General features: G+C 37.5%; 1 protein-coding gene across 2 annotated transcripts in view; it reads right to left on the bottom strand.

Moving 5' to 3' along the window:
- Window positions 1-24,394, bottom strand: part of LOC130252166 (uncharacterized) — a 306,913-nt gene that overhangs the window by 244,662 nt on the left and 37,857 nt on the right. For both annotated transcript variants that reach the window (XR_008840314.1, XM_056489461.1), the window contains exon 2: window positions 18,937-19,054. Coding sequence is in view for 1 of the 2 variants with exons in the window: in XM_056489461.1 (XP_056345436.1) it covers window positions 18,937-18,941 (5 nt within the window). In the remaining variant the exon portion in view is untranslated. The remainder of the gene's footprint in view (window positions 1-18,936; window positions 19,055-24,394) is intronic.

The following is a 24,394-nucleotide window of genomic DNA, read 5'->3' as shown; positions in this document are numbered from 1 at the left end:
AGCACTTGAAGAAGAAAAAATTTGTTGCTCATACATTAAACACTGAACCCTAAGTTCAGAGTAGAGCAGAACAGAATATGACAAGACTTGATATACTTTAGGGTTCTTTTCTCCTAGATTTGTATACAGAATGTCAGCTATAATTTTTCAGGTCTCTTTTAACTCTGTTGCATTCCTAACAGAACTGCAGCTGTTCTTTATTTATTTTTATCCTTTTTTCCCCCCCCCCCTGTTCATAATATACAGTGTGTCTGGCTCATTTTCAAGCTATTGAAATATTTCAGTTCTAAAAAGAGTACAATAGAACATAACCACTTGCGTGCTTATGCTTAGGAAGCTTCCCTCCCTCCTCTCCTCAATCTTCTGTGAACTTCTGAAGTCTAGAAACAAAACTGGAAATTCAAGTGTATGCCTTAAAACAAGTTTGGTTTGTGTCATTTTAGCTGCTCCCTTCTGAGATTAAAATACTGGACAAAACAAGTAATTCTTGTGGTACTGCTTTTGGAATTATGAAATGCAGACATCTACAAAAAGCATGACACTGACATGAAACCATCCAAATTAAATTCTATAAACTTAAGGTCTGTTCAGTTTCAGCTCCAGAGACAGCTGTCAGTGTGTTGAATTCATCCAAAAGTATACACCTCAATGGACTTTCTTCATTTAGGTTAGGGGGAAAAAAAACTTGTGGTGGACAAAAGTTTCCTTGTAGAGCTTATTAGTAGCACTTGTTTTAGAGAATGGTTGTCTTTTATAATGATATTTTGAAATAGGGTGATTTTATAATATCAGGCTGTTAGAACCTGATATACTTCAATGAACCATTGAAAAAAATCCAGATAGTCAAATTTTAAAAATCATAGTCAGATTTTACACTGGTTAAAAATTTCTTCGATTGCTACTGCAAAGCCCCTCAATCTCCTCCCACAATGCCACATTGTTTTAAAAAATATATATTTTTTAAAGCCATAAATATTTTCCTTGCTGCAGTTAAATGAGCAGTAATTAAAAATGCAAAACTATTTAATATGTTACATTATGTGAACCCATAATGCCAAGAAGGAGCAAAGCAAAACTCTCTGTTTGGAGTGCAGAAAGAAACAGAAACCTGTGGTGAGTCAGGATGTTAAATGAGGAAGACACTTTAACTGCTTTATTTTAAGCAGTTATACCAACAGCATTGGCTGTGAGATTGCCTGTAAAAATCTGGTCAACATTATTTGCTTTAAATGTATACTAGTATTTTTTATTTCATACCTGAGTGACAAATACATGATTTTTCAAATGGTCCAGCACTGAAAGTGTCCTCAACAAAGAAGGGATGTTGCTCAAAGAGTGCTGTCTTTGCTACAACATGCTATACCATGATTTAATTTCAACAATAAAAACAATGTCACTTTGAAGGTGGGATAGAATCATAACAAGAGTCTACCTCTCTCTCTTATATTAAAAGTAACTTCCAAAGATACTGGCAATGCAGCTAATATTCAAGCTCTATATACTCAATATCCCCCAAATGCCAAGAATTTCAATGGAAATTAAATATCCATGATACACCTAAGCAGCATCCCCACTCTAGATCAGCCCTCAAAGAGGAGGTCCAACAATTATTCAGAGTCCTGAGTGTACTTATCTTTCCTTTTAGGTAAAAAAAGAGGGCAATGACTGGAAGGGCCTGAGTCCCTTCTTGCATCCTCATGTCTGGAAGGCAGCACTTTGTTCACATTATTCCTTTCCAAGAGTCTTCTGAAGATGAGTTATAGATCCCTGGTAGAACTTCTGGACAAAGGGAAGGTACTTTATACTCATGACAGTTTAACTGTTGCTGATCAATTTAGCAGAAGCATCTCATTAATAGCACAAGGTCAAATGATTCTGAGAAAGCCTTGGTTCATCTCAGCCCTAACCTCCCATTTCAAATTCTGTAGTTCTGAAAACTCAAATCCCAGTTCATGTTTGGTCTTCAAGCCCATGAATTCAGAACTGAGGCCCATAACTCTGCTGTAGGCTCTCCAGAGCACCAAGTAACTACTGTTAACCTGAGGCACACAAGCACTTGGAATACTCATCTGAATGAATAACAGAAGTGTGCTTTCATCTCCAAAATCTGAGCCTTGTCACATGTAAAATGTGGCTTAAATCTTAAATACCTTAAAACTTCAAAACCTTGAAACACATTTATTTCTTAGTTAGTAATTAATGCCTTCCACAATGGTAACTCTGTATTGAACATCAGAGCCCCAAGGCCCTCAGTCAAAATGTGGCTCCCAGGGCTCCTTTGCTCCCCAGAACAGGAAAAGGGACTTAGGGAGACAGCCAGGCTGTGAAAGGTGGAACATCCTCAACAGCACAATGGCTGGAAAGGCAGGAATACCAACCCTACATGCTGCATGGGGCACAGCTTGGTTTGCTCTTCTCTTTTGGTTGGTTGGTCTTTTCTTGTTTGTGATAGCCAGAACAGCTGATATACATCTGCTATAAAATTCTATAAACTCCTTTGGTTCTGGTGAATTGGCTATTGCCCAGGTTACCTCATTTCAGCAGAGAATCCCAAACCTGCCCTGGACATAGGTTTTTGAGTTGCAAACCCTTGCCCCGGAAATTCTATGGGAACAGAGGTGAACTGCACAGACAGCCCTCCAATCCCCAAACAGAGAAGATGGGGAGGAAAACCAGGAGATGAGATTTATCAAGGCTTTTCTCATAGAGAGCCAAAGAGCCTGTACATTCTAAAGAACATTTAAGGAGCCTGCCCCAAGTCTGGTGACAAAAAACATGTCTGGAAATCACCCATGCATTCTAGGATTGTCTCATTCACATTTTAGGCAGAAAACTGTGAGTTAGATTGAAAGTAATTTATTAGTTCTGAAGTTACCACTATGTGAAGTATGAGCAAGAGGCTTGGTAGTGCATTGATGTAGGTCTGCTTAAGCCCATGGAGCTAATCTCTACGTTTTTGTACTACACTGAGAGAGCTTCTCAATTTTTTTTTTCCACCATATTTAAAGTAAACAATGGGCTGAAATGACAACTCTTATCTGCAGATGTTTATCTGGAATTACTGCCCTACAGCATGCAGGCAACTCTCTTAGGCAAGTAAATCCTTTCATTTCTATCTGTGTATTAAATTCAGAAGAATCAAGTGTTTATTCATAAACCACAGACAAGATCTGGGATAAAAAAAAGAACTGCCAACATTACTTCAACTGCAAGGAACAATGTGCTGGACATTTGCACATACTTATTAGCAAGACAACAGAGAATGCTAGCTCTGCTAATATTGCTTTTCAGCATAGCTTTAGAATAATGATTTTTTTAAAAGATAAGTTTGATCTGTAATTCAAATCACACTGTATCTTTGATTTGCTACCCCCTCCTCCCCTCACACTCTCTTTTCTCCTCCCTCCCCCCGAAAAGCTTTATATAGAGTGGCTGGAAAGCAAAGTAGGGATCTATGCAGACACTATCCATCACATTTCTGTCTTAATTGAATGACACCAGAATGAGATCGATAAAATGTAACAAGAGACAGCTTTGCATTTCCACACTCACTTATTCTCCCTCTCTATTACTGCCAGCCATCACCGTGACCAGAAAGCCTAAGTATTGAGTCTGAACCTTGCTGCCAAGCAAGCTGTTAGTATATGAATAAACTTGTCAGGAAAACAATAAAACTTACAATACTGGGAAAGGCCAAAATGTCAAAAGGCTGCTGCAAGCAGCATTAAATATGCTGCTTTTAAAGCTGAACTATAGAAACATACGAAGGGTTTCTAAATAACATGGGCACTGGCAATTCTTCAGATATTATTCCCCTCATTCCCTCAAGACATGTCTGTGTGCGTGTGTGTGACCGTCTGACATGCAGTTGTCGTGACCTCTTGGTGCAAATCTGCAATTTCAACAATAAGCCCACACCAGCTGTGATTTCCCTATGTTCAAGGATTCTGAGATCTCCAATGCATTATTGATAACCTCGTTGCTGTGCTAAAAGCAGAGGCTGATGCACTCATAATCCCAGACTTTTCCTGAAAAGCTCCAGCTTCACATGCCAATCGATCATGAGAAATAAATGAAAAAAGCCCATTTCAAAACCAGGCTACACTTTGAGTATTGCATCCATTTCAGTATGCATGCCAAGTAAAAAATTAAGCTTTTTTAAAACTACTCTTTTTTTTCCTAACCTTCAATTATGATGATCTTTTACTCCTGACCCTGTTAGGGTAATGCTAGATTATCAGGACCATAATTCAGATGTCAGCTTTGGAGTCACATTTGTATTTAAAGTGTACATAGCTTTTGTAGCTAAACTCTCCACCAAAACTAGATATTCTGCTAAGTAGTAAATGAAGCAGCTTATAGTATTAAAAAAAAAAAAAAAAAAAAAAAAAGAAAAAAACAAAACATAACAAAAAAAAAAAAAGGAACAAACTACATCAAGTGAGTACAGTAAACAATATGACTTATAAAGACAGGAAGAGGAAAGAGTTAACAATAGTAAAACTGCACAGGATACAGCTTTAGTTATGCATAATTAGGAAACTCCTGGAATCTGAAAACACAAGTATCACCAATTTTCTGATCTCAGTTTAGTACGTAAAGAAATGCTCAGACATTGCATCACAGGAAATATTCTCTTCATGTTTCAAGACAGACTGTCATATTTCAACTTGAAACACAATTAGATATTAAAAGAATTGCTTGTACAAGTACAAGCACTTCTGCCAGGCACTATTAAAATCCAGCTGATGAGACACTTGGCCTCTTAGCTTCAATACATAATTCTTCATGCCTGGTTGACTATGCTGCATTGTTTCTTCATCATTACATCCACGCTCAGTCTTTTTTTTTTCTTATCTTTTCTTCATGTACCAACAATCAAATATGAATTTGCTGGAGGTAGGAGACTGAGACAGCCATGACTTCTGAAAATATAAATATTCCTCAAGTCATCCCTATTTAACAAATTTAAGCATGAAACAACTTTAGTTTCAGGTCATTTTTTAGAAAGTATATTTACACAATAGACCCAAAAGGAACTTATTTTTAAAAATACAGCCAGTTCAAAGCAAAATTACATTAATGATCACTAAATAGGTGGCATTATTAAAAATATACTAAAAAAAAAAATCTATATATACTTCTCATCCTTCAGAAGAGTATCTAAACCTGAATTATCAATAGAAAAATTAAAATAAAAAGGAATTTTAAAATTTGATTATTGTCCCCTGAGATTACAGTCACCTAGACCAACCAGGACTTGTTATGATTAACATTTTCTTTAAAAATTACTGCTGAAAAGCCAAAAACTACTAAGGTATGATTGAAAACTTCCAATCACAAAAATCAGAGTGGCAATATCTTCTACATATAGCAGATAATGCCTTATTAGTATATGGCTGATATTAAATACTAGACACCAAAATCATAGAATTTGCCAGAAAAGCTGACAACATTCACTGAAGGGAAGTAAGCTGGAAAGTCCCAATGGAAATAACAACACCATGACCTCAGGGTGCCTACAGAGTGAGAGAGAAGAAAATGGCTACTCTGAAAGGTCAAAAGAAGGATGCCCAGACTGTCTTGCAAGGAGCCCAGATTAGATGCTCAGTTTGGGTAACAGAAGCAGTATGGCGTTGTTGCCCCTCTGGAGCACTTGCATTGCTGTGAAGAGCAAAAAAATCAGGCAGCACATATTTTACCCTGGTGCCCACTCTATGAAGGCAGGGAAAACATAAAATTCTCCACATCCAAAAGGGGCAGTGCAAACTGGGGGCTGAGGGCAATAGGCTTCCTTCCTTCTTTTTTCCTTATTAGTGGGCAAGAACCATAGACAAAAGTTGAAGAAAGACACCAGGTACAAGCTAGACACTATTTACTACAAGTGCAGTATGAATTACTCAAGATAGCTCCCAAGGATGTCAAAAGAAATGGAAAGCAATTCTAAGGAAATTCGAATTTACTTCATTTTTAAGTTACATTTAGAAGATTTGGGATTTCCAAGAACACTTGCAAATTTCGCAGATTTCCATATAAAGACAGAGCCTTCTCCTCAATCAATTCCATCCAAGTGGTAGATTTTTCAGTGGTTTACAATAAAATGTTTTACCAACTGAGTCTGTATTTCACCACAACAGATAGAAACCATAAATTTAATCCCTCATCAACATCAGTTTACAGAAGTGTCATTTTTCTTTCTAGTAACCTAGATAAACGTGTTCAGCTATCATTCAAAGGTCATCTTTGTCATGAAGACTATCCCCTCCCCAAAGAACTATCCCTTAATTTTCATTGGTTTTCAGTGTTGTTAGTTCAGTATAAATGGCTGCTCAAATGGCAGCCTAAGACAACACTATTTCAGGAATTGACAAGCAAATCCTCTTGGGCAGATTCTCTGGAAAGATTAAATTCACATTTTTATACCAGAAATCACCACTGTTCTTCCCAATTCTAGTGATCCTAATTTTATGCTAATTTTTCTCCTCTTCCTTTCATTTACTTGTGAGGAGAAGTCCTACTGTTTACCTGAGGTTAGCTTATTATCTATGATGAAACTCAAAATACCTAAGTTTAGAACATAAAGTCTGGGTAGGCACTGCAAGGGTGTAGCTGCTTCCCTCCAGAGGTCAAACTCTGAGAACACAAACACAGAAGTTTGAAGTCCAGCAATACCATCTCCACATTCAAGCAAAACTAAATAACTAATTTTTTCTCTAGTCTTTTTCTCGAAGCTTCTTTTAGGGGGAAAATATTTTAAAAAATTATGTCAAAAAGAGGTAACAATTTTTTTTAAAATTCAGTGATTCTAAAGATTTATTTAAATAACACCACCATGACTGAAATATTAAAAATATTTAAAAAGTATTCATTAATACATAAATAAAAAAAAAATCAAACATAAATCATGACAAAAAATGAAAAAAAAACCACTTCAAGGATTAGTAAATCCACAATTTTGAAAACTTTCTGAGTATACTTGAGATTAAAGATAAATAGAACTTTGTCAGCAATCACAGAGACAATATTTTTTCCTTGGTGCAATCCTCTACCAGTGAAAGGTACCATTATCTCAGTTTAGCAATACAAGATTAGACAGCAGAGAAATATGGATAATTTGTGAAACTATAAAAGCTTAGAGACTATTTCCTCCTATGTTTTGAAAACCTTTTGGTTTTTAATAATTTTTTCTAATTTATTCTTACAAGGCCCCTAGAACTCCTGCTAGTTTGGCCACAAGTAATCATTTTGATATTTAGCTTCACTATTCTACTCTAGTATATGATGTTAAAAATATCAAATGTTGTGACATATATTCATTACTTTTCTTTTTCTAAAAGTCTTAGAAAACAAAAAAATAACACACACAATCTGTTTTTTCCATAGTTGTTGTATGAATAAAACTAGAAGTGGCTTTTATTTACTTCGTCTATTCTAGATTTTAATATATTTATGTATCATTAAAACAATTTCGTTTTGAGATACATGAATAAATACTGGTCTGTACCAAATACCAGTTACAATAACAGGTGGAAAATACAATGAACGATTCTATGGTGTAATTCTAGTCCACTGAAAAAGAACCTTTTTTAATCAAAAATACTCTAAAATCACAGGAGAGAGGTAAGGGGATTTTAACTGGTGAAACAAAACAAAATTCAGATTTTGTCAAGTAACTGCTGAGTAAGTAACCAAGAAGTACTTTGATTCATGTGGTAAAACAATAATTTTTCATATCAATTAACACATTATGTTACTGATGTTTCTTTCATATCAAAATGACTTCAAGCACTTAAGCAAATAACATTTATATTTTTTCAGGAAAAATCATGCCAGAAATGTGTTTGCTATCACATTTCTATAAATCATGCCAGAAAGCTGTTTGTTATCATGTTTCTGTAAGGCAGTTACTGCATATACTAAAGAAAAAGTTTAGCCCAACACATTACCACTAAGCATATTTATGGAGAAGAAGAAATACAGAAGAGGCTTGAACTTAATAATGTAGGGCCATTAATTAGCATCAAATGAAAGAAAAGCAATAAAGCAATTTTGTCACCAATTACTGACAATTTGCCTAAGTACGACCATTAATTTTGGATAATATAAACCCATAAAATTAAGGGACGAAAACTATTTGAATCAATATCTCTTGCTAATCTCTTCCCACTAATTTAAATACTTTCAGGAGCATGAAAATGTTTAAAACATTCAAATGCTGTAAGAAAAATGGAAAAACATATGGTTATAATTTCCTATCTAAAAATTGCTGGCTTTTTCTTTGGGGCTCTTTTCCTGTTCTTTTGTGGCTGAAAATAAGGAAAACTAGAGCAAATAATATTGTGACTCTTTGGAATTAACACAGTCAAAACATTTGGTTTTTTACAGTTTTCCTACTGTTTTAGGGAGTTTTCATAAAGGGAAGCCTGTCTGGGAGAGCCAGAAGTATTGATGTTTAATAGCTTGAATAAGGAATCGCCACTTTATTAGCAATATACTGACAAAATATTAGCATTGAGGGAGTGTGAATTACATCCTTGCACTCATGTGTTCTCAAAAAGAAAGGACAGACCCTCAGCAAAGCCCTGTCCCCCAGCCCCCAGCAGAATTCCCGGCAGGAGCATCCCGTGCTGGCTGCCATTGGCGGAGAGCGGTGGCCCGGCAGATGTGGCCACAGCTGCCTGGCCTCACGTCCTCCCTGTGCCTTCCCAGCGCAAGGTCACCCTGCTGCACACCACATTTAATCTGTACAGCCACTCAGGGCGGTCTCCCCAGCGCTGCCCACCCTCTGCACCGCTCCCAACGCCAAAAACGGGGGATGGATGGACGGATGGATGGATGGATGGATGGATGGATGGATGGGTGGATGGATGGATGGATGGATGCATCCTCAAGGCAAAGCTGTGCAAACTCTCCTAAGGCTGGGGGTGACTTTTATTAACAAATGCACTTGCTGGACTCCCCTTTCCCTCAGCACTTCCCACTCTTCAGGAAAGCAAAGCAACCTTTTGATCAATGTGGATAGGAATTTGGGAAAGAAATCTCCCAAAAAGACCCACCGAGGAAACTTACAGTTTAATCAGCATCCATATCAATTCATAAACCTCGGGTGCTAGAGTACAAATAAACACTCTAAAGGGTTTTAGCTGCAAGGAGATAAGATCTCTCCCTGGGGAGACGGCTAGAAACTGCTCCATTGCCTTTGTGCAGACTACTGGAATGTGCTTGCTTTTCATTTCGGTCTTTGTGTCTGGCACTCAGGCCTCACAGGCAGTGTCTTAAGCCATGCAGGGTCAGGGCAAACAGAGAACTGCATTCATGGACAGATCAAGTTTATGTGAGAATCTGCTCCTCCTGTGCCCTCAATTTCCATTTGAATTGTTAATAAAATCTCAGCCTGAAAGCACATGATCCCATCAGTGGGGAAGTCATGCAGAGAATCCTCTAGCTCAGAAAAACAAAATTTCTTTATCTTTTTCATCCTCCTCCTACATTCGTGGGAATTATGCCATGTAACCCCCCTCCCCCAGCACAACACCTGATTGCCAGCCCACAGCTTGCACTAAAAAGCAGTGGGGGAAAGAAGGGGAGAGAAAGAAGGGGAAAAGATGCAGGAGCAATGCTCAGCAAAATCACAACCACAATAATTGCACCTTTGTAGCAATTTAAACACTCCTAGACACCTTCAAGCAAAAGGAAACACAAATATTTCAATTTTTAAGTTAATTTCCAACAGCTGATAACACCAGCTGCAAGACTTTCCCACAGCTTTATGACACTGCATGAACTACAGGGCCACAGAGATAATAAAAGGTCACACATAAAGGAAAGAACAGAGCCATACCCCAATTAACTTGGTCTCCCCATGCAAAAATTGTACAGGAACAAGAGCTGATATTTGCTGCAGGCACCAGACATGCATCTCCTAACCTTGCCATGGTCTAACTGGGCCCCTTGTTTCTTCTGCCTTTGCTCCTTGCACACTGGTTTAACATTGAACACTTTTCAGAGGGACGGGCTGATGAACGAAAACGTGAATTTCCTGCTTGCCCTTTAAGGTGGGTTAAAGGGGGTGCTAGTAATCAATTACAGAACAAAAAGCAAAAGAGACACTAAAGATTTTAAAAACTGGATGTCATAAAGTTTACATGCTGTTATCTAACCAAACACTCCCTTTACTTCTTCCTCAAAACTGGTTTTTTTTTTTTCTTTTGAACGTACAAAATATAATAGAGTATTAGAGTAAAATCTGTGTGAAATGCAATGACACAGAGATTGATGCAGTTTTCACTTGTTCTTTAGAGCAGCACTTCAGCCCCAGAAAAAAAATACCTGCACTAAATATACAATGGAATTTAAAATCTTGTGGTTCTGAGTTTTGCATTCTCCCAACATTGGCCTCCACTCCCTTCTCCTCACACTCATTTGGGAAGATATTTTTGTTTGCAGTAATCACTGGAATAAGGAAAGTTTTAAGGCTGAAGCTGAGTGTCTGGGACCAATCCTGCTCATATTTTCATCTATCAAGTCTTCTTTTTCTGCCTGCTGACCACAAAAATCTTGATCCTTGCAGTAAGTACAAACTCCTGGAAAAGCAGATTACACCTTTGCCTTTCTCTGAACAGTGCTTATCTGAAACATTGCTGCCTACTAATAATAAAAGGATATCATTATTGTGATAGTATCTCATACTCAAAAGCTGATTTAAAAATAATACAAGTATTTCAAGGTTCTGTAGGCCTGGGGGTGTCCTGGTTTGGACTGAATGCTCCCACAAAACCAAAATCCACCACCTATAATATTCCTACCAATAAAGGATATATCACAGCAGGTGTTGAGGATGGATATTGCTATTACATGACAAAACTGGTTTTGCTCTAGTCTAGATTTTACACTTTTTTAGCTAGGGCTTGTGGAATTGCTCCTTATACAGCCAACAGATAGAGCCCTTAAATCTCTTCACCAGGTGTCTGCATATAGGTCCTGGGTGCTATTAATTACTTAGTTAGCCACAAGTCCTTGAGCAGTGTATGCAAACATATTTGACCCTGTGACACAGTTTTTAACTGACCAATAGGAATAATCACCGTTCATTATTTGCAATGCCTGACTGGTCACTTAAAGCACAAAACTGAGCTCTTTTCCTCGCTGGGGAGAAAAGAAGACCTTTTCTGTTTGTTAATTCTCCACAAATGCTTACAACTGCCTAAGAAATCAGTTAAAATTATTTGTTCTTTCTAGCAAATACTTGTTGCAGGTTGGTTTTTTCCCCCACACGACCTGGTGGCTTTGACTTCACCCTATGAATCCCTGGAGAGCTGCAGGGGGAACAGAGGATGAGCTTCCTTACACCAAGATATGCCCACTCACAGAACACACCAAATGCCATTTGGAATTTACAATTTCAGCACATTGTCTACCCATGTGACAGGATGTTTACAGGTCTTCTTGCCCAAATGACCTCATCCTTTTTTACCTGAGTATAAACTGAGAGAACTTCCTCTCTGGTTTGTTTTTTTTTTTGGGGGGGGGGTTTTGTTTTTGTTTTTTGTTGTTTTGTTTTGGTTTTTTTGCGTTTTTTTTTACAGTCACCCTCTCCTCATTCTCCTTTCTCTTGGGTAGTTTACTGATGCTTGCTCATATTTTTGGATACAGTGAAAGCTGCCAAATCACACCACTAAATACAAAAACTGAAAGCAACTCCAGAGCAGAAGAATGTCCTTTCATTAAATCCACACTAAAACTGCAATTCAGTGTGAATGTGGGTACAGGCAGGAGGAGAACTAGTAGGAAGTTGCATAAAAGTTATGCATCATGTAGGCACAATTCAGAGCTAAAATCTGTTGACTTTATCCAATTTGAAATAACAAATTTGATTGTTCTAATAGGCTTTTGCCATAAAATAAAGCTTAGAGGAAAGGTGAAGAAAAAAAAAAAGGCATAAAATTAACCTTATATTATAAAAAGAAGGCAGGTCTAAAATGCATGTTCCTCAGAACAATCTGTTAAAGTTCTCACTTATTTTCTTCCAGGAGATTAAATTGTCCATCTTGCATGGGGAACAAGGAAAAAGGTTAGATTTTTCACCGTAGAATTCAGCAAATTAACTCACACCTTGCAAGTTCTAGCTAAATGTCTTAACTGAAGAGACAGCTTTCTCCAATATCTTCCCATTTCCTACATCACTTTAGATATACATCCTCTAGGTACAGAATGTATTCCCTGCATGACTGTCTGTGGCTTTAAAAAGGTCCAAATACTGAGATGGATTAGTTCCTTTATTTTTTTTAATATAAGAGAACACTCTAAATGTTTATATTAATAATGTACTAGAATTAAATTATTGGGGTTAATAGATTTATTTTTACAGGAGTTTGAGATCAGTATCTAAGCAATTAACTTTGGTACTTCATTAATCACTAAACAGTTTTCTATAAAATAGTGAGATTTACAATGGGTAAACCCCAATTAAACATCAACAAAATAAGCCTTATCCACTCATTTTAAATAATGTCCTTGTAATATTCCAACAATGTTCTCTAAAATTAATTTTGAATGCTATTTTGTCAGCTGATAAGCAAAACACATGCCTTCTTAAAGAGCAGAATGTAACCAAAGCACACAGTCAACAGACTGTCTTTCAACAAAATCGAAAGCACTAAACAAATATACACAGAAACAACAATGCTACCTAACTCCTCTCTTCTTAAAACACACTTTTTTCCTGTCTTGAGTGTATACAGAAGCAAATTAGACCTTACATCAAGTGGGTGTGAATTTTCATGAGTTTTAGAAAGCAGATCATTTGGCAGCAGCAAAACCTGTGTGGCTCAGGTCATCCCAATCTCAGCCACTGTGGACTTGCCCTTCCATGGTTTTGCCACCTGTGCCAGACTCAGCACAGGGAACATTCACAGTGTGACCAAGGACAGGGATTCAAAATACTAATTGGCATAAGTTTGTACACATCTTTTGAAACGAGATTACTGACTTAGTTAAATCCCACTTTCACCTTCCCTCTGGTGAGGGTGTATCTTTGAATAACAAAGCCACAGCTAAGCAAGTTGTTTGGGGTTTTTTTTTAACTATATAAAATATTTATTATTGGAGAAATAACATCCACACTTATTTTAGTTCTGTCACTGGAAACAATCTAAGTTTTGCACTTAAAATGGTGTTCATGAAAAAGAACATTTGAAAGTACTTATCAAAATTTACACTGAGGCCATTTGAAGTAGATGTTGGGGGGGTGTTTTCTTATAAATATTTTACTTTACTTTCAGTAAAAGGGTGGTGGAAAATGATGAGCTTATTAGTCCCCACTAAAAAGAATATGTACACAAGTGTTCACCAGAAAATACAACAGATTTTTTTTTTCCTAACATATTTTGAGGATGTTTAAAACCCAGGATATTATTTTATTAATTCTAGAAAATACTTAGAAGACTGCTTGTGGTAAAAAGCTGGGGAAAACCAATACCAGTGCATCTGTGGAACAGCCAGTCACCATCCTAGCTTGCACATTTTCTTCTGTGAGCTCAAGCACTGCGAGCCAGCCTGAAGTTGCAGAGGTAAAACCAAGAAAACCCAATAAAACAAAGTGAGAAAGCAAAACATCAATGTTACTTCTCCCTGTTCTTCATGTCAGCTGCAGGACTGCCCAGGGTGGGAGAGCAAGGAGGAACAAACAAGTTCATGAGCACCACTACATCTAAAAGATAGCAGAACTTTTGCAGGACATGCATAAATTGAGCCTCTCTACTCCACCATATTATCAAAATTCAGTATCTTTATTTCAGTGGCAATGTCCAGTATCTCTGATGTTACTGGAAGTTTCAGCTGATATAACTTAGTTCTGGTTTAAACAAGTGAGCTTCCAGGAATAGATGCTACAAGCAGTTTCACAGTTTTTTCATCCTCTGTGCTGTCATTGCCCCTCCTCTGCTGGGGATGGTGAGGCCCTGTACCTGCAATGTGCCAGCTGTGTTTGCACTGCCAACAGTGCCCTGGACCTCTGCTGGCATTTCCCTGACTTGCCTTCAAATATCCAGCATGGATGGCAGAGGCAACCTAGACAGAGAGACGCCTGTGCTGAGAGGTCCTGGGTGCCCCAGCTCTCCTACTCAGCAGGTGTAGCAGGACGTGAACTTGCTCCTTTTTCATAAACTGTTTAAAGCTCAATGCACTGTCTCTTTCCTCTATGTTTCCAATAACATGGCAGTATATTTTCTTGTAGATTTGGAGAAAGAATGTGCCAAAAAAATTAAAAATCAGAAAACTAGGTTTAGTTCAGCTATCTACTTACTTGAATTCATTACATACCTATTTTTCAATGAAGATCTGGAGCTTGTTGAATACCAAAGAGGTTGGAAGGTTTAACTTTGAAAGGTACACATCTGGCACATGGTAACTTCCTACTGTCAGAGGTCCTGTTTGATTTTTTACTTCTGTGCTGACCAAGCAAGATTAAAAAGTTTGCCACAGTGTAAGAAAACATCCTCAGCAGTTGAGTATTCCTCCCATCTTTGGAGCTCTTGTCAAGCACAAGGCAGTTCTGCAACTTATTACATGAAATCATTTTAAATGGGTATTAAATTACCTCAAAATTATCAGCTCAAATCAATATATATACATTTACAGTGAACAGTGGCAAGCCTGGAGTATAAGGATGAATAGCAAAGCTGATTTTACAAAGTGTGAAAGAGAAGCATGGGGCAGTTGAGTCATTTTCTGACACAGTCATATAGCAAGAGGTGAGGCCATTACTGAGAAATTGGGTCTTGCAACACCTGATGGTCCTCAGAAACTTAGGTGATTGTGGTGGGTGCTCAGCTCAGAAGGGTTAATTTGCTGCAGCAAAACACTAGAGAATTCTGATTTTCCCATCTGGAGAAATACTAAAACCCAAGGTAGGAAAGAGTAAACCCTGTAAATGTACTTTAGGCTTATTCCCTCTGGATGCTGCTCTGTGGCCAGCTGGTCTCAGATCTCTCCTTGTCAGCAGCAGCACTGCAGCCACTACCAGCTGAAGGGACTGGCTCCCACTCCCCTAGTGCAGATCCTCTGGAGTTGGCAAAATCCTGCCAGGATTATAGTTAAACACACCATCCTGGGAAGCTTTATATCTCAGGATTCATTATGGTTACTGACAGGGTCCAGCTTTGTTGTTCATCTTTGGGGACATCTTCAGGAATCTCTTCTCATGAAGTATCTTAAGGAATTTCTGTGGTAGCAGAAATTCTATAAGCCTGTGATTAAGGCAATAGTGGGTGAACTTAGCACACCTAATCAAAATTGTACACAAAAGGTAGGAAACAAGACTGTACAGTAGGAAATAAGATTAGGTGATAAATCATCTCTTACTGCAAATTTTAAAAAAGAAATGAAAGAAAGGAGAAAAATAGTCACTTAAGTGGTCCAGCTAGCTAAAATCTTGAGCAAATAGGAGTGATAGCCCAAGACATAGCTGCATCCAAAATGCAAAAGTCAAAAGGGGCATAAATCTAGGAAGTTAAAGTAAATAAATGGGACCAAAAGTACATAAGATTTTAAAATTAAATCAGAAGATCATGTGTTTAATTCTGAAGGGAACAGCATGTGCCAGAGTATTGAGTTATACATTGCTGTATTGAAGAGTAGGTCAAGATCTTATCAGCTCTATTATGAGGAATGTCAATAAAAGGCTCCACTATGATAAAATGTTTAATTAAAAATGAACATTGTGCAACAGATGAACTCTTTGTATTATACAGAAAAAGAGTCAAATGGATTGTGTTCTCCAAGTCACAAATTGCAGTGAATAATTTTCCCTCCATCAAACATTCTTATCACTATGAAATCCTGTATTAAAAAATGGTTTTACTTATACTACATTTTTTTACAAATTAGTGTAGGACTATACCTACAGCATACTTCAAATACTTGAACATCTGGAACAACTGTGAGGTGAAGAACACTAGGGTCTTGTTTCCTCAGTACTCCTTCAGGTGAATAAGTGGTTTGCTTTGGCAAGTTAATTAGCAAAGCAAAATATTAATACTGGTTCAGTGAGTTGATCCAAAAGTAACAGGAACAAGCAAGACTTAATATTTTGGTTCATTACTTTCATAATATAGATGTGCTCACCATGACTGCCCTAAACATCTCTCACAGTTCAGTACAGAAAGTGACAAACAATGACACCAGGAAGAGCACAGGGAACTAAATGCAGCAGCACCCATGGTAGACAGACATAATGATTCTTCCCTGGTGAAAATACCCCCATCCCCTCTGCAATGTCAGCCACCTTAGACATGAGGCAGTGCCAGAGCAGGATACTTATCTGTGAGAGCAAAGGCAAAGTAATTCACCAAGGAAAATAGGTTTTTTACACAGTTTTAAAGGAATGATGCAAAATGCGGGGACATAAAATGGTAAATTAATACAATAAGACTAGGCAAAAATGGCTTAACACCTTTGTGGCCTTCCTTCCCAGCATAACTTTGTGTAACAAAGCATAACAGAACATTCATGTGATCACTTGGGCCAGAACAGACAGAAGAGAAGATTTTCAATATCTCTACCCCCAACAAACTTCAAACTTCACTTCTAGCTTCAAACCTCCAACAAAGCATACACAGATGCATACGGACACATACACTGCATAAACTGTGTAATTGTTAAAACTGGGAGAAATTTCTGATGAAAAACACTGTAGAATTCCTAAAACAAGGCACACCAATAGAATGAAACTCCCAATAGGAGCTGATGAACCTGAGATATTGAAACAGATAAATTAGATATCAGATGAGAGCATACTCAGCATTTCATATCTGCCCCTTTTTCAGAAGCAATTAATACTTACATTAAGAAAATATCTGAGTCAGAAATAGCTTTGGTGAAGAATTCATTTTTTTGACAACCAAAATCTGGCTTCATATGTCACACAACAATTTTAATATGCTCCCATGCATGCACTATACAATAAGTGGAATATATTAGAGCAAAGAGCTCCATTGATCAGCTGATAGAAAAAAAATAAAAATATTATGTATAAAATAAGAATTCTGGTGCCCTTTAGTCAAAGGATTTTTAAGTTATGAATGACCTGTGGGCAGCACATGCTCCAGCTGTGGGAGTGTGAAAAAGTCTATTACTACAGCAAAGATAATATTAAAGTACATATTTTCCTGCAGACAGAGATAACTTATCAAATCCAAACTGCTAGTAAGGGGTAAATCCAAAATATGCTCATGAAAGAATTTGAAGTCATAGCAACTGATGATATTAAAGAGCAATTAAGTGATCTAATCATCCTCTCAGAGTTAAGCCTTGTTTCGAGCAGTTCTTGCATAATAATATCTTATCTGGGTTAATAGGTGGTTGTCCTATCCCTTGGTAAGTTGTTCTGAAGTCCTTTATCTTTTCATCAGAAACTATTTCCTGAGATTCAGTCTATAATTACCCATAACATATTTAAGGACAGAAAAATATAGTTATAGAAACATGATTTCCTTTCAGCATAGGATATCCCAAATCAAGTACAAATAAACTTCAATAAGAGAGAATTATTACCTAAGAAACAGATTTGGTCACAATATTAAAAACTAAGTCCTCAGAGGAGGTCTAGTTAGGGGCAAGAATAAAACAAATCTTTCACCAGGAGCCAGTAGAGATTCCCAGGGTCATGGCCTAGTTGAAATTAAGAGAAAAACTCCTACTGATTTCAATGGAGCCAGGATATGGTCCCCATATTCTATTCATAGTATATCATCACAAATGTAAACTACAAATGAAGCATCATGAGGTGAGGTGCCTGTAATTCCTAGTGTTTTCATCCACTGTGATAGCCAAGACCTCTCCCTGAACTCCAACAGAGGCAAATTAGTTCCACATGTCAGACACTGACTGTAATATTTTCCCTTACACTCAATACACAACGAGGGGATGCAGTACAGCAGAGAGCAATTAATACATTTCTTTTTGTGAAATAATGCACAACAAAACAACTTAGAAAATATGTCGCTCACTTGAAGGTTGCTACCTCATGAAAAGTATCAATAGGAAAAGAATCAATGGAAAATAAGATAAATTAAGCCCCCATTACTGTACAACACTTTCCTAGTTGTTGCTTTACTTGCTTTGCTTCAACCCTGCTTTCCTTGCAGGTCTCCTGGTACCTCTCTTTTCCAACATCACCTTTGAATCTGGAATTGCAATTTATCACAACTCAAACTGAACCAGTCTTTACAGCTCCTGAAAGAGAAATCTAACATATAGGATGGGACTGCTAAGCATAGGCAGCTCATGCATTTTGCATACCCTACAGTACCCTGCCAAGGGCTCAGCTGCCATTCCAGATGGCTGTGGGTCTATTGCATGTTTTGTGTCATATTTACCAGTTCCATGTTTAAGTAACAAACTCTCACCTCAATATGTCTTTTACCACCAGTGAGAAAATAATAAAAGAGAATCAAGGCCTTTAGGCAGTACCTATTCATTGCACTGCACTTTGATCAGAGATTATGTATAATAATAATAATAATAATAATAATAATAATAATAATAATAATAATAAGCAAACCTTCCTCAAATCACTCTTCTGTAACCATTCTGTTAGGAAATAATCTTGGCTGTGGAAGGTTAACTGAGATATTCTGATGGCACATGCACAGGGACTACAGAATGTACCTGTAGTCACAGGTAACAGTCACAACAGCCCAAGAATGCTTTGGAACAAAACTGTGACACTGTGAATGAGAGCTCATGGAACACTGTAGCCCACTACAACACCTGGAATCATTAATTACTCTGTTGGGTAAATACCAACACTAGGAAGCCACCAAAACCAATGACAAGTCAAGGTGAAGTCACACCTGGAGCACCTGACTTCACTTATATTAAACAGAAAAGTGACTATGAAGAACTTCATCAGGCCTTGTAGAAAAGGGTGAAACCTACCTCATTCTGAGAAGCCTCTCATTTTGCCAGTAGTACTCAGTGCTGAACGTGGCATCACTCAGAGTGCAGCATCACAGAGACAGAAACCGACATCTATGGAAAATGTTTCTTTCCAGTCCTGTAAAACAAAAGCAAATCACAGTTCTTTCAGAAACAAATACTCTGTAAAAACACTGCACTGTATGATGCCAAGATTATTTTAATTCAATTCACCCTTGTTAAGTTCAGTGTCACACAAGGGAAAAAAAAGAATTAGAAAAACAACAAAAACAAATGGAGAAACAAACAAAACACCTTCCCCTTTCCTCAAGCTGGCAAACTCAACTTCTGGAGTTCAAGCCATGTTTTTAATGGATTTTATTTACAAACATAATAAATTGCCTTTCTTTGAAAAATAGATTTTCACCATTTAAAAGTAAAGAGTTTATAACAGCTTAGGAGTAAAGGCAAGTAAAATTTTGTAAGCTTTCATGTATTTGCCAAGTATCCAGTATACAACAGAATGTTGACTAGCATGATAACAGTTTCAAAATATTCCACAGAACTATTTATGATGGAAAATTAAGCACCAGGTTTTCAACTAGAGCACAGCACTGAGTGCCATGTCCAGTTGCATCTTGAATACCTCAAGGGATGGTGACTCTACCACCAAATTGTAGAAGTGGGAAGATAAACACTGTAGAATTAGACAAAAGTGAAGTAAAGAGATCTATGTTGATCAAACTGATGGCCATATAACTGGAATTTCACTATTTTTTCTGATAATGCATCAACTGAAGTGGAAACTGCTCCTAAATCCACACAGACTTGTATACAACCTGTGAAAGGGAAACTGGATAGGGAGGAGCTGATTATTTAAATGTTAAACCTCATGAGATTCCCATGGGCCACCTCTTGAGCTTCTCCAGATCCCTGTCAATGGCATCTCGTCCTTCAGGTGTGTCACCCACACCCCTCAGGTTGGTGTCATCTGCAGAACCTGCTGAGGCTGCACTCAATCCCTTTGTCTCTGTCATTAATGAAGATATTAAATAACACTGGTCCCAACGTGTTTGTCATGTCTGGGTATCTGCTTACAGGGATACAAGACTAAACTGAGACCCATGGCTCAAACCATCAGACAGGGACACACTGAAGATGAGATCCAAACATGAAAACAAGCCTGACATGCTTCCAGTTGGTTTTCTCTATCAGCATACACACATATCTCCACACACAAATCCATGCACAAGTAAAATTCTTGGGTTTCAACTACTTTTTGCATAACATTTCTAGCCTTTGACCAAGGCATAGATGGCTAAAGAGCTAGTCTTGATCTTCAAAGAATCTGGAGTTAATTTGAAAAGATGCAGATAATTTTGATAGTTTTTAGAATGAAGGTCACAAACAGAATTCTGAATTTTTCAAACATTAAAAAAATCCTAGAGTTCCAGTTTGCCCTGAGAAATGTCACTGTTCTCACATCACTAAGTCAGAAACAGAAGTGCTGGGATTCTTTCTTAAAGGTGTTTGACAAATGGAAAAAATAATAAATAAATTATAGATTAATATAATTTGTCTATAATATATATAATAATAGATAACTAATATGTAGTCTATAATACATCACATAATTTCTAGACTATATACTTGATTTTATACCTACCACAGTCAAAGGAAACAACAAAAAAAAAATTGACTTTCAAGACTGTGCCTGATGGAACATCTTTTTCCCTCTCACAATGGACTTAGAACTAATGTACCTAATCTGGGTAGGATATTAACTATCTAAATATGTTTATTATCTCTTTAGGCTTTGTATTTACTATGATACAGGTAATGGTTTATTTTTATCATTACTATGATTTAAAATTCAGAACAACAGCAAAGAAAGAAATGTTTTTTTGCTGAACAGAAATTAAGTGGGAGATGCACAAAAGAAAAAAAAAGAGGCTGGAAAATTCATTCTGTAAACCTGGGGTCTGGTTCCCTTTTGAAAACATCCTGAGCAATTGCCATTTGTTGCCATTCAGTTTTATGACAGCAGATTATTGCAGAAAACAAAGTTTGAGATTAATTTGAAATGAATTTTTCACCAGCCACAGTTCTGGCACCGAGCATTTGTCACCCTAACAAATGTATACTAGAATTAATCTTCATATTGTACAAGGCTTCCCTGGTAGCTTCACACCAGAGCAAATCACAGAGAATTATCAGATTTATTATCTCTTTATTGATATTCCTGAGGCATTTGGATGGATTGATTTGGATGTGCTACTCCTTGGACATATTAGATAGATTACTTAACAAATTTCCGAGCAGCTGCCCGTGACCTGGTCAATATCTCCCAGGAAGTTCCTGCTCACAAACACCCATCACTTGCCTCTGTCCTCTGATCTACAGCTGTCATCTTGTGATGCACAAACCACAGCCCAAACAGAGGAAGTTAAAGCACCCCAATCTTGCCTTTTGAATTTAGACTATATTTGGGGCTTAATAATAAGCCTCTTTGCATAAATGCTTTGAAAGGTCTTTATTATTCTACTGCCATCTAATCATCAAAAGGAAATATTTCACAAGAGACAAATCATTCTTACATTACTACTTTTTGCTTTTAAAAATGCCAGCTTCTGACAAGAGTGACTGTCTTCTGCAGCATGTTTTACTTTGAGCATATTTAGTGGAGTGGAGCTGAGCAGATGGAAGGACACATAGAAATCTTTTAAGTGTTTCTACATAATAGAATCTGGTGATGGAACTTCTGGCTTAGCACAGCAGATGCACAGCCTAGCACAGTTGTTCCCTATCCATGTTGAATACATCCCATCTCCTGATGTGAGAAAACTGCCCTCCCTGCAGATCTCATCCTACTGCCTGGTAATGCTGGGCTGTTCTTGTTTTACCATTACTTGGGAGTCTTTATACTCCACAGAGACAAAGGCTGTTTTCTGACTAGGACTGTGCATTTCTAAATCTGGAGTTTGACCCCCAACTCACCTCCCACTCATTCTGTAGGAGCAACCCAGCACAAACATCCTGAAATCTCAGGATGGCACAGCAGGCTGGGTCACCCCACCTGCCAGAGAGGAGGCCAAGCAAGCTGGAGCTGGGATGTTGCTGCACCTCCCACGGCCAGGATGGGAGAGCCTGTCTGAGCCCAGGCAGAAGGGAAGGACTCCTCCTTTCTGTCCTTCAGCAATACTCTATCAGAGGTACAGGCTGCATGGGACAGAGGGAGGAAGAGAGGGAGATTGGAAGGGAGGGAGGGAGGGAAGAAGACAGTACGAACGCCCTTGGCATGTTTATCAGATCTCTGTGTCCAGCTGGGCAATAGGGAATACTGAGGACATGACTTAATCTCACCTCCCATACATTTCACTCAGAACTGTAGGAGGCACCTTTTTCCAGGAGATGATGAAGAGGGGCCAGATTTCAACAGTTTCCTTACACCTTACCATTTTCACTGGAAGGGGAAGAGTAATGCTGTTGGCTCATTCCTCCAAATCCTTCTTTCTTTTTCTAAATACAGAAATAGGGTCTTTAACCAGTTGCTCAGACAGTATGATGGTTAAGCCATTTCTTTTCTGTTCATGAAGAGATCAATACACACAAGCCCCTTTTCAAGGAAATCCTCCACCTGCCAGCCTGCAGGGTGGTTCTGGCTACATCTTGGCACTGAGGACCTGATGCCCATGCAATGAACAATTCAGTTCTGGTCTGTCTCTGGTTTGAATGCCTGGCTGGGGCAAATATCCCACATTTGTTTCATCTGAAATTAAACCTGTTCATGTGCTCCAAAACATGAAGCACAATAATATATTTTTTCCTGCAAGCTTGTTTCACATGGATCCATATGAACTGCTTCTGAAGTGAAGGAAGACTAGAAGCCAAAAGAGTCAAGGAACTGAGAAAGGTGGCTAAATTATTGGTCATATGATAGTAAAAGTGAAAGTAACAAATATACTCAGAAAATTTTATTCATTGAGAATGTTTTTCCCAGAAAATTTAAACTGATTAACTCAATAGAATAAGATAAGATAAAGATAGTGATTGTCTATTAAGTTATTCTGAATATTTTCCAGAGTTATTCAAGATAGCAGTCCAAAGATTAATGTAGATATCTACAGAGAGACAAAGACAGCAAGTACTTTTTCTGTTGACAATAGGAATAAAAAAAAAAAAATTTTCGGTAAAGAGTCTTCACATCACAAATCTTTACCAGTAAAAGAAGTTCTCTTATCTAAATTATGCAACTAACAAAAAAGAAAATGAGATCCTTAACACATGGTTTTTTTCATACTATTAGATGGACCCTAAAGACCAGCAAAAAGAAAAATTAAAGTGAATTTACTCATTGTGTGGTATTTAAAAGTCCCTCTACAAAGTTTTCCAAGAATTCAAATTTTACCTGAGACTATTTCATTTCTTGTAATCCAGATCCACTTATTTCTGAAGAACTAGAAATTTAGAATCCACAATTCACTGATTTCAGTAGTAAAAGAACAACAGATGCAATCCGTGCATTCTGGGATTATTAAGGAAGCCTGACGTAATAAAATGTTCAAATTAGTTTTAAATTCAATGGGAGTGAGACTTTTCACTCCTTAAGGCTATTGAAAATTGTATTTTCCAATATTCCTGAACCAAAGAAATTAAAATTTTGATAAACCTTCTGTGAACTATTAACTATTGATTATTTAATGGTTGATTAAACTTTCTTACTAACTGCCAACAGAATTTCACATTAAGAACATTAGCCCTCATATTTCTATTTTTCATAAGTGTCAGTTCAGTCTGAAATTCTGTGTTATTCAACATGAAAAATATCTTGAAAATAATCCTGCATAGGAGTAGGATATAACACAAAAGCAATCAACTGAATGCTACCAACACTGAGCCAATAAAAACCAATAGTTGAATAAGTAAAAAATATGAGAATTTCTTAAGAACATATTTTATGAAGTAGAACTTACTCATTTTCCTAACAGAAAACAAAATTGGTGATTCAGATCTATATCCCCGCCCTGGTCATGCACAGTGGGTATCATGAACAGGATGGGATTCCAGTCCACTAGCTATTCCATGATGGCTTCTCCTATTCCCATCTGGAAAATCCTTTATTCGTGTGCTACACCAAAAGGCATGAAAATCTTGCTTCTGTTACAATGAAATGCAAAAGCAAAACTAAACAGCACAAAACTATTTTGTAAAAATAAATTCTTGGCTTCCATCCAACTCCAGTGAGTAGCTAAAGTCTCATATTTGGGAAAAGCACTCCCTGCACTGACCCATAGAACAAGTCCAGTGCCAGCTCCTCTCCTGCCCAAGGCAGGGATAGTTCATCCTTGCTTTTTCCTTTATTACTGAGACAGAAAAAGGCATTATTATCAATACTTCTAAGAAGCTTTTAGCCTGCTGTAAACCATTTTGTAATTCACAGGACATGAAGTTTCTGGTTGGGAAAGTTTCATGGTCATAT

This window comes from Oenanthe melanoleuca, chromosome 1, assembly GCF_029582105.1.
Source record: "Oenanthe melanoleuca isolate GR-GAL-2019-014 chromosome 1, OMel1.0, whole genome shotgun sequence".
Lineage (NCBI taxonomy): Eukaryota > Metazoa > Chordata > Aves > Passeriformes > Muscicapidae > Oenanthe > Oenanthe melanoleuca.
Note: the sequence above shows the minus strand (reverse complement) of the source record. Positions and strands in the feature narration are given on the sequence as shown.